Here is a 16,005-nt window from a genome sequence, read left to right as displayed (position 1 = left end):
AAAGGAAAAACTGCTATTTATTTGCACTCATTCTGTCTTGCATATGATTTCTATTAAAAATGCAATATTTGAAAAGTCATTAAAATGCCTAGATTGGTAGACTTTATAAAAGATGTCCAGTCAAGCAGTGTTCACCGATGTGAACATCTTTACACTCAACATGTTCCCGGGCAGGATTTTGAGTCAGATACTCTTGTCAGCCACATCCATGCAAACCTCCTGGGACACCTGGGAGATCGCAGGGTGTGGCAGAGAAGAGTTTGTCAAACCTTCCAATTTCAAATGAATGTCAAGGTCTTTCATCTCTTCAGGTAATTATTGCCCGTAGCTTAACTATGTCATTGCTACACCAGCACTTACCAATAAGGCTACCATGAAACGACTGTCCCACAGAAGGAAAAGACCGGGTCTTTTTTACTTTACAGACCCCTCATGTACTCAGCCAGCCACTAAAGTAAATGATCTCTTTTTTGGGGTAGGGTGAAAGAAGAGATTTTTCACTGAAAGGAAAGTAAGATTTGGGGCGATAAAATGGTCTTTTTCAGCATAACGAAGAATTATTCTTTCACCAAAATCATCAGATTGGAAAAGAGCAAAATAACTGTAAAGATGATTTATTCAACACAAAACATCACACAGTCCTACCTAGAGAAGAGTAATGAATACTGGCATTAACTGATCTAAATCTTGGCCCTTTTCTATAACGTTTAGGTTTGCTGTGTTCATATCAGATCAAATCTACCAGCCTACACGTTATCACATGTAGTGAGGCTATGCCAAACTTATACCTGAATTGTTCTTCTAGCTGCAAGCAGTTGTCACCTATGGGATTATAACACAAAGAACTTATCCAATAAAGTCAAAACAATTCTCCCACCCACCTTTGTTGATTTGACTGTTTTTTAATAGTAGCCCATGGCTGTAGCGATCCTCTCCTCTAACTCAGCGATCCTAATCCTGCTGTCTTAAAAACACGGTTATCACTCCTATAATTTCCTGTAATGCTAGTTCTTGCTCTTAAACTCTTCCTGCCATCCTTCCCCACGCTGGTTTCTTTATCAGTGTTTGTACTCTTTGCTTTCCCATTGTCCTTACTTACCCCATAGAACTGCAAACCAAATATTTGTATTCAGGGCAACCCTTGGGATCTTCCTGCCAAGTGGAGAACGTTGCATTTTCAGTTCATTTTCATCCGTTGTCTTTGATGAGTTACTTACTTGCACAATTGTTTTAGACAAATCCATATGAAGTGGATTCATTTTAAGTTTCATTCCAACCAGCCTGAGTTGTCAAAATGAACGTTACAAATGCAAAAATCTGAAAGTGACCTAGGAACAGACTTGTAATGTTGTTTGAGATCCCAGCTCCCCGGATGCCTTGTATTTGTTTCACTGATATTCACTGTTCATTGCTCCATGTGTTACAAACTCATCACATTGCCCGTAGAAATGTAGTCATGTTTGTAGCTTTTGTTATTCAGGTATATTGTACATGCTGTTTAGAAGTTGTCTCCTTTGATATGATATTGTTTCTTTGCCACCACATTTATTCTGTAACAAAACTGAGTGGCATCCTGTATTGTTTTTTTCAGCCGGTAATATTAAAATAGAGACTCAGAGTGATGAAGAGAATGGGCGTGCCTGTGAAATGAATGGGGAAGAATGTGCGGAGGATTTACGAATGCATGATACCTCGGGAGAGAAAATGAATGGCTCACACAATGGCCCAGGCAGCAAGGCTATGTCAGGAGTTGGAGGCATTCGACTTCCTAACGGAAAGCTAAAATGTGATATCTGTGGGATAATTTGCATCGGTCCCAATGTGCTCATGGTTCACAAACGAAGCCACACTGGTAAGGCCTGCCATAGTTTTTCCTTTAGCTGACAAGAATCGGCCACATATTAGGAACTAAGACTTATTTTCTGCATCATGCACATGTTCCCTCTTGTAAGATAATGCAGCATAGGTGGGCACTTGGAACTCGGTTATTTTGTTACGCCATTTCGCACAGCACAGGAATTGGGATTTCCTCTTGATGGACGTCCATCTATTGGGCTAGAAATTGTGCAGTTTGTTTGGTTTGAAGCTACCTGAAAAATTCAAATTTGAAAAAAAAAGGAAGCAGTCTTGTTTAATTTCTAAGAATTTTCTAAGAATTGTTGAAGAAAAATCCATTTGTGGCTAACTCTGAAATCGACCCAGTTCTAATGTTTCCAGCAATGCAACAAAGATAATTATGGATCACTGATTATGATAGTGGCAAAATAAATGTTAAGGGAACTGTACTTGCAGTCTTAATAAAAAGGGGGTTAATTTCATGTCAAATGTTTCATGAAGTAAAAACAAGTATTGTCACTGGTCAAAAATGTACTAAAGGGTTTCCACTGTGACACTAAAAGAGACTTGTAAAAGATGTTATGCTCCATAGGGGTGACTTTTCATTATACAGTGCTGTGAATCTTCTTGCCTCGATTTTCTAATTCTAAATAGTCTCAAAGAGTGCAAAAAATGAAGAGGCTGAAACAAATGAAGAAGTAAAGACCAGGGTGAGTCTCATCTTACCTGATGTAATCTGTCTTAAAATTAGGCTTCCAGTCTGAACTCTGAGGTAATCCACAGTTAAAGGAGAAGAACTGAACTGTACTGTTGTGTTACACAAGTTACTTTGAAAACAAATAAACAAAGTATTTGGCATTTTTGTATGAATATTCAAATGAGAGAGAATTTAAAAATATTTTTAAGGTAAGAACGACCTGTCCGATGGTTAGATTCCACTGAAAGAGTCATGCCAGTGCACACATAGATACTTTCGTCCTCTGCACCCCCCCAAGTCATGCTTAAATGATTTCCCTGGAATTACCAAGGAGTGAGATTAGTGAAGTGTTTTCAGAGTTTAGCTGAGAGGATCCATGAAAAGACCCTGAGCATCATCCGTCCCCTCCAGTGTTGATGTCTGTCATTGTAGCTGTGGCTGTTCCAGCTCTGGAAGGGTGCGAACTGCTAGGGTAACGCGGGTTAGCCACGCTCAGAAGCAGTGCTGGTGAGGGTTAGCAACGCTGTTACGTTGCCTACTTCAAAGTAGTCTTCAATTTGGTATGATAAATCCTTCTGTCAGGGAAGAGCAGAGAATTATCTTTATTGGAAAAGTCACAACTAGTTCTCAGAAGAAAGGCTGCAGCCTACTTCCTAGGTAGAATGAAGTGCTTGTTGGTCGATTATTTCCTTTTTTTTTTTTTTAATTGAATGTTAATATGACCCTTTAAAAGTTGATAAAATTTATAAAGAAAACAACTTGGACATGAGGCCTGTTAAACAGGCCCATGGCCTTGAAGAGGATGCTGTAGCAGTTGAAATAAAATGTTGCAACTTAGAATGCACTTAGAGGCAGAAGTCTCTGCGCCTGTTTAAGGAGGCTGCGGTTTTATTAAAAGTACGCTGTTGCTGCTATGGAGGAGTTGCCTCGGGTGCCCGAGGGCCGAAGGCAGCATTTGCACCAGGGCCAAAGGTCCTGCGTGGGGACACCCCTGATTTTCGGGAGGCGGCGGGCAGAGCCGCTTTTGTTCCGGGTGAGCTGGGCTGCCCGATCCTCGTGGCCACATCCCCGGTGCCTCTCGCTGCTCCCTGGGCACGGGCCTCCAGCCGCCCCAGCTCCCTGCTCAGCCGCGGGTGCCGGGGGAGATACCCCGTGAGGGCTCCCACGCTTCTCAGCCCTTTGCAGGCCCTCCCCGTGCCAGCGGGTCCCTCTTCTTGATCAGGGAACACAGTTAAAACCGATGGGCAGAAGCACCCCACGCGCTGTGCCTCGCTCAGCAGGACCCCCTTCTTTACGCTGAATAAAACTGGAGGCTGTGAAGCTCTACCCCTGAGTCCGTCCAGGGAAAGGAAGCCTTTGCTTTCCCTCCCGCCTGGCCTTCGGCTTCTCTCCTGAGCAGCCTCTGCGGGCCAGCTCAGGCGGTTTTTCAGGGGCTGGCAAGGGAGCGGAGGCTTGGAGCTGGGAGTTTAAATGAAAGGGATGTCACAGGGAAACAGTGGTGGCTGCTTTTCCTTTCAGCTGCACTGTGAAAATTAAAGTAGAAATGGGATATACTGTTACAGACATTTAACTGACTACGCTGAAGCCCATTTCAATACATGCCCGGTGAAGGAATAAGCCTCACAAATGAATTACTTTGCTGCTAATTCATGTAAGACCTGCGTATGCAGTGAAATTTCCTCAAATAAATACTTGATAAATGAACAAAACTCTAGCACACTAAAGCGTCAAAATAAAGCAACTGCCTGACCTGATAAAAGGCATAATTACTTTTAATGAATACACCTGCCAGGAGCAGATAGGCAGAGCCGCACCTGGCATTTCTGCCCCCTCCCTCCTGCCAGCAGCTGCACAGCGCCGGCTGCTTCCTAGCACCTTGCCTCTTGCTCCCACCCGTCTGCGGAGTGAATCCCACTTGCAGATGCCCGGCTCTCCTAACCCTCCTTCCCCAAGGCTTTAGGCACGCTCCTTTTCTCCAGCTTGCTGCTGTCTTGCTTGGTGTTTAGGAAAAAGGAGATTTGGGAAGGAGAGAGAAACCCCCTCCTGCTCCCTGGTGATGAGGAGACGTCTTGGGTGTCAATTCAGGCTTCGCTTGCTTGGTGTGTACACGTGTGTACATGTGTGTGTATGTATATATGTGCATATATATGTGTGTGCGCATAGGTATATATATTTCTTCCTTATATGTACACTCCTTTAACTGAAGTCAGAAGTCAGTTCACTCACGTCTTGTTAATTGGGTCTGAATGTCTCAAATTTATTTAGAAAACTAATGCCTACTGAAGAATGAGCATTGAAAAGACAGAGAGGAAAGGGAGCTATGCACATCTCTGAGTATCAGGTGAATTTGTCATTAAATTGTTTAAGAAGCAAGAAAGATTTCAATTAAGATGATAAATATTCTTCACTGAATAAGTAGCCCAGAGCCCGTGCTGCCCCTAAGGCCTGCAAATCCCTGCAGTGATGGTTGATTCAGTTCAGGGTCCCATTGCAGCTTTTGCTCCTGTGCCCATACCACCCATAGCTACGCACGGCGCGGGGAAACCCACCCAGTACAGACATGTGCCATTCACAGCTCCTGAGAAAATCACACGCAAAGCTCACTGTTTAAACGAAAGCTGCATTATGTGTTTTTTCCTTCTGTCCTGTCCCCTCCCTGTTTTGGGGGGACAGTGCCACAGCCAGCGACCTCCCGCCAGCGACCACCCCCAGCCCAGCAGGGCTGCCAGCTTTGCTGGGCTCACGGGGCAGGTGTTCCCCATCCCAGTAGCTGCAGCACGGATGACCACGGGCCAGCCAAGCTACACACAGTTCCAGGGTCTCTCCGTGCTGGTGTCGTTTCCCTCGTACAGAGACGTGAGCGCAGGTTCCCTCAAATTGCATCCCGCTGCAAGTTTTGTGGGTATATTCGGTATGCTGCAGTCTCGTTTGAAACACTCCTTCCGTCTGTCTTCTCCACCCAGTGCAAGATTTCACCCTGTAACTGCGAGAGCTGTAGGCTAGAGATACATTTCATTCTTACTTTGCTTTACCTTTCATTCCTGGAGTGCTTTTACGATCCTCATTTTCTCTTCTTATGCTCCTCTGAGTAACATTAACAGAAATGAATGCTAGAAAAGCTGTTTAGTAAGAACTAACCATTTCTTCTGAATTTGTGTCCCCCATGACAAACTGACTTCTTCGTTACTGTTTCAGTCCATTTCTGAAAAATACCTTCCACGCTGAGTAACTGCCCCAAAGATGAAGAGGTAAAGCAGACAGACTCTTACCCATTTGCTCTTTCCCCTAACAACTGCTGCGCATGGCTTCTGACGTACATTGCAGAGTCCCCTGAGGTAATGGTGGCATTTTTGTGGGCCACCCCAGTTGAACCAGCTGCGGGTGTAGTTTAGATGGAGATGAAAGCTACCTGATGGACAAAGCAAGTGAGCTCATCTGGCTTGACAGCGACTGTGCTGACCTGCTGGAAGCTGTTTGACCAATGACAATATCTTACCGTAAAGTAGATTCGTTTTACTGCTTGCTGAAAGCTAAAGCTGCCAGCCCTGGTGGTAGAGTTTGCAGATTTTTTGGGCTGGGACTGTGCTGTTCTCTAATTGATTTTCAGCTGTTCTACCGCATTACCCAAAAGTAAAAAATTCTCATGCTGCACATATATGCACACGTGTGGACATACAAGTTGGTCCTGGGTGTGCAAAATAACAGTTGACAGTCAAGTAAGAGAGAAGAAAGAAATTGCTTAACTCGTACTTTTTTTTTTTTATGTTTTCACTTCAGAACTGGAATATTAAATTCAATATTACTGTTGAATAAAGAAAATCAAAACTAAGAACAGGTCACCTCTGGGCTGTTTCTAATACTGTCAGTGCATTCTATTTACTATAGCAGATGACGTTTATGCCCAAGAGAAACTGAATTCAGCAAGTGGGTTTCAAAGGCTGGTCTGACTTCGTCAAGGGCTATGGAGAAAGGGGCATGCAGGAGCGGTTCCTGCTGATGGAGTACTCTCATGTATAAATTTTCCTTTACTCCTATCCGGTACAACTGGAAACATTTACTTCCCACTGACTTGAGGAAAGGCCTCATCTAGCTCAAATTTTTAAAAAATAGCTAAGTGAATAAATGAGCATATTGATTTTAAACAGCACTAAAAAGCAAAGAACAGCCATGTTAATTTTTGCAAAGGCAAGTTGATTCGCATCCTCGGTAACAGGCACCAGTTTAGACAAATCAGGGCTGTGTCTTTTTAAGTTTTCCCCAGCGTCTGCCCAAAGCACAGACCAGCAGAGCCCATTTGTGCAGCTCCTCTGTTCATACCGGACCTAGAGAAGGGCTGGGACTTTGCCATGGAAGTACAGGGCTTCCTTTGCACTGTCTTAACTTATATGATTTTACTCTCTCTCTTTCTCTCTCTGTCTCTTTCCTGATTTGGCTGCTTAGGGACAGACAGGTAATGGAGAAGAAATTGAAAGGGAAAATACAGGGAAAATGTAAATGAAAAGAAGTTATTATAACTGTTATAATGAAGTGCCTTTCATTTAAATATAAGAATGTAACGCTGAAATGAACTTGTGATCCTGAAATGCATTTTTAATGAGTTTCCTTTTTATTTTGCTGCTTCAGTGGCATATTTTAAAGACCCTTTGAAAAAAGCCACATTAAAAACCCCACCAAATGCCACAACATGCAAAATTGGATATTGGTTTATTCCAAAACTGCTGATCAGGAAGAGTGGCTCTTCAACACAAAATGTTGCAGTCACTTTATTTAAATGAGTTTGAATTTGCATTGTGATGTGCCATTCTGATTTAGAAAAAAAAAATTAGATTTTCAGATCAAATTGACCCAGCCAGTGAAGCATTAAGAAACTGGCAGGTTTAGTCTGAAAGCCTCATGTTATATCAAACCTGCAGCCGGTGGAAGTCACAGAGCAGCAGTGAGAAAACAACTTTCTCACTGAAATCTTTCTCTTGTTGCCGCGCAAGGTTTTTTGTTCTCACGCACTTTCTCCTTCTCTCCATAGGAGAACGCCCTTTCCAGTGCAATCAGTGCGGAGCCTCCTTTACACAGAAGGGCAACCTCCTGCGCCACATAAAGTTGCACTCAGGTGAAAAACCCTTCAAGTGTCACCTGTGTAACTACGCCTGCCGTCGCAGGGATGCCCTCACGGGGCACCTGAGGACTCACTCGGGTAAGTGAAGGTGTGGGGCCATCCATGGGCGCTTGTCACCGCACCCATTGAGGAGACGGGGCATTGGTGGCCACCGAGCCTGAGAGGTCTTCTTGCCCTGGGGAGGCAAGCAGCCCCATGTTGGGGTTAACCAAGCTGTGAGCTGGCCACAGTGTTTTAGCAGCGAAGAAATGACTAAACACGTCTCACGCTCGCAGTCACCGGAAGAACTGTTTTTTTCCCATACTTCTTGGCTGATTAGAAGTTTCTGTATTAGAGTTTCACCTTATAAGCTTCATGTGAGTAATCCATTTCTTGGAACTACAAACATGAATTAAAGCTGACTAATGTTTTAGAATCATAGGATCATAGAATGGTTAGAGTTGGAAGGGACCTTAAAGGTCATCTAGTTTCACCCCCCTGTCATGGGAAGGGACACCTTCCACTAGACCAGGCTGCTCAAAGACTTTCAGGGTTTGGATGGCATTTATCCGCATGTAGAGATAACATAACGTCTAAACACAGTAGGTGTTAAGTCACAAAGTCTCATAACCCTCCAGTCTGGTAGTCATTCTCGACCTAAGGAATGAATACCACCTACAGCATTTAGCACCAGTTATTTGTTGCACCTTGTTATTACAAGTACTTTGAAAGAGAAATGGTAGGAAGGAGGGAGACGGTGGGAGAGAGAAGATAGTAATCAAAATAAGGAGGACTCTGCTAGAGTTTGTCAGTGTTTTGTCTCAACAGTAATATGGAGATCTGAATAAATATTTTTGAATAGCTGCACTTTTCTGTTACCATGAACCTCTCATTGTTTGACAGAAGCCATAGTCACATACCTTCTGTGAAGCAAAACCAATTTCGCACCTTTAAAGTGCCTTTAAAAGCAGAGTGTTTTCTCACCTGCTTTTCCAAGCTGGAAATGCAAATTGTTATTTGGACAGGAGACCTCCAAAACACATCGCTGGAACAGATACTGGTAACTTTGCTTGCGAAAGTTGGCTTTGGGACCAAGTTCTGGGTAGCAGAAGGGGAGCTCTCAAAGTGACATTTTTGTGTTGCACAAAACTAAGGAAATTCTTCTCTAGCACAATTAAGTAGTAAAATCCCTAGTGTTGGTCCCACACATCCAAAATCATTTCCACTTCCGGTCCTGGCCCAATTCAGGAAAGCACATCTTTAAAATACTATTTTTTTTCCCTTTCCCTTGCTATTACTGATTTTCATGGCTGCACAATTTTAAACATAATTTCTCATATATGCATGAAATCACACCTAGACACTTTTGGCAGACTCTCAGGATTCCATAGCTAAAGAGGCAATGCATAAACTATAGATTGTGATTAGTTCCTGCAACTGGCAAATTGACATCAAAACATCATAAAACAAATTGGGTGTCTGAGTCTGGTTTTCACTTGAGATTTTGTAAATAAAAATCAAAAGTTCAGCTGCATAAACATCTAAAATTGTGAAATCACATATAAAGTGACAGTCTTGTCGCACCAAGACAGGTGCAGAAGTCCATGGAACTGTATTGTTACTGTGAAATTCCTGGAACTACCTACACCTGGTATGGTGTAATGCGAAAAAAATTTTGTTGTGCCATTTCTCTTGAATTTCCAGAAGCAGAAAACATGTGAAACCTAATATTGTCCTACAAGGGTTGAGCTGGTTCTGACTGCATCAGAACTGACATCCAGCCGTGGGCAGGTGCCTCTACCAACCCCACCTGTCCCCCCGCTGGCAGTCTCTGTGGGAGCTACGCGCTGAAGCAACCACCCTCAGACCTTTGAAGGTGTCGGTTTCTAACTTGTGTAGATGCCGTTTTTGAAGATCTAATGTCGCAGTCCTTATCTGATGTGAATCGTCTGAAATCAGCTTGCAGCACCCACAGAATTGGTCTGTTGATGTAAAGATATACAACAAGTTTTCCATTAGGTTTTTTTTGTTGTTTTTTATTTTTTAGATTGACAAAATCTTTCTTCAGTTCACCACAGCATGGGTTTATTTTTGGGGTGGGCTTTTTTCCTGTTGTTCTTACCATTATTAATATGCCATTAAATACCTCGTCTGAATCTCTCATTTAATTCTATTTTCTCCAGTTGGCAAACCCCATAAGTGTGGGTACTGTGGTCGCAGCTATAAGCAGCGCAGCTCTTTGGAAGAACATAAAGAACGCTGTCACAACTACCTGGAAACCATGAATATCTCAAGGGGCCTTTACTCAGGTAATAAATGTGTCCATTTGGGGATTAACGCTGTCCTGTCACGTATGCAGAAAACGGAATGCAAAAGGAACTGTAGTAACATTTGTGGCACCTTTTGCATGGGGGAGGGGCACCCCCACCCCTCCCCCCATGTGTATGATGTTGCATCTGGATTTGTTCTATATTTGAGAAATATTTCGCTGTAGTTGTATTTTGTTTAGCTCAAACAAAAAGCCAATGTAAAACTCAGGCATGTAACAGAATACTCTTAAGACCTGGAAAATTTCAGTTCACCATCTCAAGACAGTATGACTACATCATCTCACCACCTTTCCCTTTTGCTTTGAATCCCATATCACAGTAGTCTTGTGGACGTATTCTTAATAAAGACTTAATATCAGTGTTCTTGATAGGGCTGTAGAATCTTCTGCATTGCACATCTCCTGCCCTCCCAGACACAGCTTAAGGGGCTTATTTGATCACTGGGACCAACTCAGCTAACAGGGATGAGCCATCTGTCTTTGATCTTACTCTTCCAAGCAAGAGGACCTGAAGCCAGAGGCATTTGCTTTAGCCAGTTTGACTGAGACAGTCCAGAAAGGCTGAGAATTTGTTGACAGCCTTCTTCCCAATCTTCCCCTTAAAAGAAAACCGGGGGGAGGTGAGGAGGAAGCAGACATTGGGGTTTGGATTTTTTTTTAACAAAGATCTTAAAGATCTATATGGGATCGATCGCAGTAAATACTCACGCAAAATCCCCTTGCATGTGCGGTTTTAGACAGAATATAAGATCCAGCTTCTGTGGTGGAGTTGAAGCCCATGCAGTAAGTTACATGTCTGCACACCTTTTTGATCCTATCAGTATATGTTATCTGGTTTGTCAAATGACAAAAAATGGAAGGTTCTCTCCGACCTATTTGCAATGATGTCTCATTTAATATTTTAAATCTGGACAGAAACTGAGTATGTTTTTACATGCTACCAAATAATGCAAAGCACATGCACATAATGGGGATATATATAGGGAATACAATATAATGGGGAATATAGCTGAGATGCTTCTGACAGACAGCATGTTAGAACAGCACCCCTTCTAATTTTATTGAGGGGCTGGAGAATGTATGAATAGTAAAGCTCAATGTAGTATCCAGTGGGGAGCAATACTTCTACCTCAAAGAGGTGATAGGATTTAGAAGCAAATATTCTATGCTGGGATTTGAGTGTTCAGTGTCTGGGACATGGAATTGAATGCCTTGCATGCAGAAGATGAAAATCTGCATGAATGAGTAGCTGAACTGCTACTAAAGTCTCAGTAAGTAAAAATGTCCAGATGAAACTGGTGTCAGGAATCATAAACTTTAATAAGAAATAATACAATTTTAGAAATGGGCTTTTGTTTATAGCAAATCATGACAGAGTTTACACTAGCTTAGGACCAAATATCTGATATCTAATATCTTAGTGGGATGAAAACTTGGGGAATTCATGAATGCTTTGGAAGAACTACTTCTTCCTTGCATAAACTGGATGTATCATATAAATCTGTATTTGATATAATGAGGGGTTTTGCAAATTAGAAAAAAAATTAGAGGACAAAGTTTGGAGTTTAGATCGTATATCCCGCCAAAGACTTCACTTTTAAAAAAATGTAGTACTCAGTTAATAAACGAATTCTTTACATTTCTAAAAAAATAAAACTTTCCTGCATTTTTCCTAGTGTTTTGCATTCCACTCTATTCTACTTCAGTGCAAACATACCATTTTTCCATGTTTACATTATTTCCCCTAGAAACTCAAAGACGAAAATGTACGATGAAACAGCTGGGAATGAGTGGATCTCCTTCTGGGATTTTTAGTGCATTCTATATTATATCCAGAAAAGCAAGTAGCTGTACTACCACTACTCTTAGAATATTTCAGAGTATGATATGGAGCTATTAGAGCCATAATTCAGACCCTTCTTTTTCCTTTTTTTTTCCCAGACTCAAAAAAGTTGCTACAAAAATCTGCTAGGGCATCTGATTTGACATTCTGTTACAGCAGGATTGCTTTATACAGCATTTTAAAAATACTTTGTGCCACATACATAGAAAAAATGTCAGCTGAAAGGACCTAAATCAGTAGAAGCTTTCCATCAGCTGGTAAATCTAACAAACATCATTGAGAAAGCACTTAAGTAGGGGAAAGATCCATCCAAGAGGAGTGAGGAGGGGAACGAGAGACTGTATTTACATTTTAATGTTTGTTTGCTTTCTTTCGGAGAAGGAGATTCAGCGTGAAATTAGGAACCTGCTGAATTTAATGGCAAAATTTTTATTTTAGAGGACTAGAATCTCACTAGCCGTGTGAAGTTCTTCTCTTAGAGATATGATTTGGAGTTTTGCATTGGAGTTGAGTGGAAGTGTGCTGAAGTCTTACCAGGCCTATATAATATAACAAAGAAATATTTTACGAAGTTTAAAAAGGGTCAGTTAGAAATCTTCAGTCACTTGTGGATTTTCATTCGAAAAGATAAAATGACTTTTTTTTTTCAGTTCACAGACACAAAATTACAGAAAAATAGTTATCAGGTCAGTAGCAAATTCCAGGGGGGTTCAGTTGCAAAGGCCGGAAATTAGTACATAATTTAATTTGCCCTTTTTTTTAAATGGTAGTTTTAAAACTGAATACATAACTTACCCTCTCTTGAATTGATTAGAAATAGAACATTATATCCTCAACAGGTATTTCTTGATCATTTCCACTTCTAAGTCAAAATTCAATCTTTTGTTTCCCTGTTGAATGGGCTGCTTTAAAACATTCTCCACAAGTCTCTTCCTGAAGTGGTATCTGGGAGCCTTAACCAGCACAAGATGCTGGCGTGTGCCTGTTCAATGATGCCTAGGTATAGTCAATGCACCTTCATGACCACATTCTGCTCATATCTTGCCTTGGTCACGATCTTTAGCCTCTTATGGGGCTGGGGCATGATTCCATGAGACTCCCCATCTCTGCCTTCACTGTCACTGTGACTGTCGCTGTCACTGCAGTATGTGCTGCTGCAGCAGGGACTCAAGAACCAGCTGTGTACTCTGCACTTCAGTATTGCGGAGTGGTGCTGCCTAGGACACTTCACCTGCTTCTTCCAGTTATCCACCAGACCCTGATTGCGCGTCTTTCAGGAACAACGAAACTTTCACAATCATCCTTTTATGGCAGTGGTATATTGCCAAAATAGCATTGCACAGGAACGGCGCGTTCTCAACTATTGAGAAACAGCCAGGTACCAGAGTAATGGGTTCTGTGAACCAGTAAATCCAGTGATAAAATGAGTTCTTAGCAGGCACAGAAGACAAAATATAGCAGACTGGTGTGCCTGATGGAAACAGCTTGCAGATTCAAAGTCTGAAAATCATCTTTGGCTTCTCCCGTTAACAGCAACCTAAAAGTTCAGGAAAAATATCCATATCCTAGTAGCAGGTAAAAGTAAAACTAACGCCTTTCTCTTCTGTCTCTGACCTCTCTTGCCAAAAAAAAAAAAAAAGAAAGAAAAAAACAAACAGTTTTACTGTGATCTCACTGCATATCAGTTTTCTTTTAGACGTTGAACGTCAGAAATACCTTCCCTTACTTTTTTCAGTCATTGTTTTGACAGTGCATTTTTATACCTCCCTTCTGTTTCTGCGGGAAAGTACTGAAGTAAAATGTCGTGAGAGTGACATAGCTTCACTTTCTTAGAGTCTCACAGCTAAGCTCCTTTCTATTTCTAATTTCTAATTTCTAATTCAGCAGCAGAAGGAGGTTGGGAAACAGGCCTGAGTACTGGAAATCGGTGCTCCATTATAGATATGACTTTAGCAACTTAAATTGTCATTTAAAGTCTGAAATTGCATCAAGGGAGTATAGAAATATTTACTAGGAAAAAAAGGGGGTGGGGAGAAGGAGTGGTGTAGCTTGCAAATACATCTTTCACTGCTGGAGTTGAGAAGTTTGTCCATCTTTCCTGCTAAAGAGGCAATCAATGATCGTACAGGCGATTCCACTGGGAGAGGTGCAGAGGGACGGTGGGGGATGACAGCGGGAGGGTGAAAAGATGAACTGCTTCATGTCCAGTATCATGTGAGGACCTCATTTATTCACGGAGATGCAGAGTAGCTGTAGAACAGGAGTGGAGTGATTACGTTACATACAGGCAGATGCCTTGCGGTTGCAATCTCATTTCTATATCCTAAGCTAGGGAAACATGAACATGTACATAGACTAATGAGCGTGAGGGACTTTGTTACCAAGAGTCAGAATCGTCCGGTGTCTGCAGTGGTGAGCTCCTCCTTCCCGCTGGTTGGGAGCTGAAAGACATTAGCTGAGAAATAATAACCTGAAGACAATAGTTCCATTAAAATGGAACAAGCATGCCTAACCCTTCTGATGTCATTTGATTTCAGTCATAAAAGAGGAAACTAACCAGAGTGAAATGGCTGAAGACCTGTGCAAGATAGGGTCAGAAAGATCCCTCGTGCTGGATAGACTAGCAAGTAACGTCGCCAAACGTAAGAGCTCTATGCCTCAGAAATTTGTTGGTAAGAGTTAAACGTTTGCTGTCTCCTAAAAAATAAAACAAAACAAAACCCAAAAAACATCTCAGAGGATTTTTGCTTTTGCTTTATGATTTTACTTGTTTTACTAAATTACCAATATCTGTCTCTGTAGAAGCAGATACATCAATGTGTTGGGGGAAAAAAAAACAACAACCAAACTTCTCCAGCAGACATTTCTGCACGTTTAATTTTCCACCTCTGGAGATTTTAAGTCTCTTTCCTGTCTTTTTCTAATGCTGATGAACCAGCTCATTACAAGATCTGGACAGGTTCTGGAAGTTGCCTGAAGAACTCGCAGATAGGAATAGAGGTCCTACTGGGAAAGCGTTTGACCATACTTTCAGGGTTATTTTATTAACAACTTGGATGACATCCAGATCTGGGCATATTGGTGTTTGTGAAAGCATTTGTGAGTAGTTGAGCATAGGGTGGATGATATTCTTCACTCCTTCATAAAGCCTGTATACTGTTACAGCCCAAAATGATCATGGAAATTAATAAACCTAGGTCTGAGAATAATACCTAAATGAAAAGATCTTTGGGTCCATTCTATAAATGATGCAAAAACTTCACGCCTATTTGCACCTAGTAGCTTTTGTCTTAACAATGAAAAAATGGAGGCTAGACCTAGAAAAATGGAGGCTACACCTACACTGTTCTGTTTGGTAGGCCTCTACCAAATAGTGGTTACATCAGTTTTGTCATAGTGAGACCCACAGATGATATTTTCTCAGCTATGCAGAGTTAGTCTTAAATGAATAAAAACATGGGACATCAGACAGAGGACAGCATGTACTCATATCTTGTTGGATTATTTTATAATTCTCTGCACATTCATATATAATATTATTCTACAGGAGACAATCAAAGAAAACTGAAGTCTTCGAAACAAAACACACATTAAAAAGGTCTTCAGTCAAAAGTCAAGGCAAAAAAAGACCATTGTATGGGACAGAAATTCGAAATATACCTTCTTCAATGAGGTTTGAAATGAAAGTCCAAAGGCAACAATTCCAGGAGGTAGTTAAGGATAAGAAATGCTTATGCTTATAAAAGGACAGAAGTTGTAGTAAAGGTAGTTACCAAAAATACATCGGCTATGTGAGGCAATCCTGATTCATTTAGACACTCTAGTAACTGATTGCATTAGGCAAAATACTAATTCTATGAAAGATCCAGAAAGACCAGAAGTGTTAAAAAATAAAAGATACTAGCAAGTATCCTACATGCGATGTGTCCGTGGGTGTGGACTAGCTTTTTCGTTCTTCTTTTCTTTCTTCACCCTGAGAAACAGTAAAGACAGCCAGCTTAGCTACGAGTCTTAGGAGGGCAGAGTTTCCTGTCAGTTAGTTAGTCAGGGTGCAGTGTAGGAAGACAACCTACTGACAGCAGATATTTATGGAAATTTGCTAACCTTCAAAAGGATGACCTTTTCTGACAAGAAAATACACCCAAATCCTTTCCTTTCAAACCCTCACCTGTTGCTTCATGTAATAGGTGCATTCCTGATTTACACAA

The 16,005-nt window shown here is 41.5% G+C and overlaps 1 protein-coding gene across 9 annotated transcripts in view; it reads left to right on the top strand.

The window, feature by feature from the left end:
• Positions 1-16,005, top strand: part of IKZF1 (IKAROS family zinc finger 1) — a 69,570-nt gene that overhangs the window by 49,440 nt on the left and 4,125 nt on the right. For 4 of the 9 annotated variants that reach the window (XM_075416765.1, XM_075416766.1, XM_075416768.1 and 1 more), the window contains exons 4-7: positions 1,592-1,852; positions 7,557-7,724; positions 9,809-9,934; positions 14,335-14,469. In XM_075416765.1, the coding sequence (XP_075272880.1) occupies positions 1,592-1,852; positions 7,557-7,724; positions 9,809-9,934; positions 14,335-14,469 (690 nt within the window). The remainder of the gene's footprint in view (positions 1-1,591; positions 1,853-7,556; positions 7,725-9,808; positions 9,935-14,334; positions 14,470-16,005) is intronic. The other 5 variants (XM_075416769.1, XM_075416773.1, XM_075416772.1 and 2 more) reach the window with 5 other exon arrangements.

The sequence above is a fragment of the Opisthocomus hoazin genome, chromosome 3 (assembly GCF_030867145.1).
Source record: "Opisthocomus hoazin isolate bOpiHoa1 chromosome 3, bOpiHoa1.hap1, whole genome shotgun sequence".
NCBI lineage: Eukaryota > Metazoa > Chordata > Aves > Opisthocomiformes > Opisthocomidae > Opisthocomus > Opisthocomus hoazin.
Note: the sequence above shows the minus strand (reverse complement) of the source record. Positions and strands in the feature narration are given on the sequence as shown.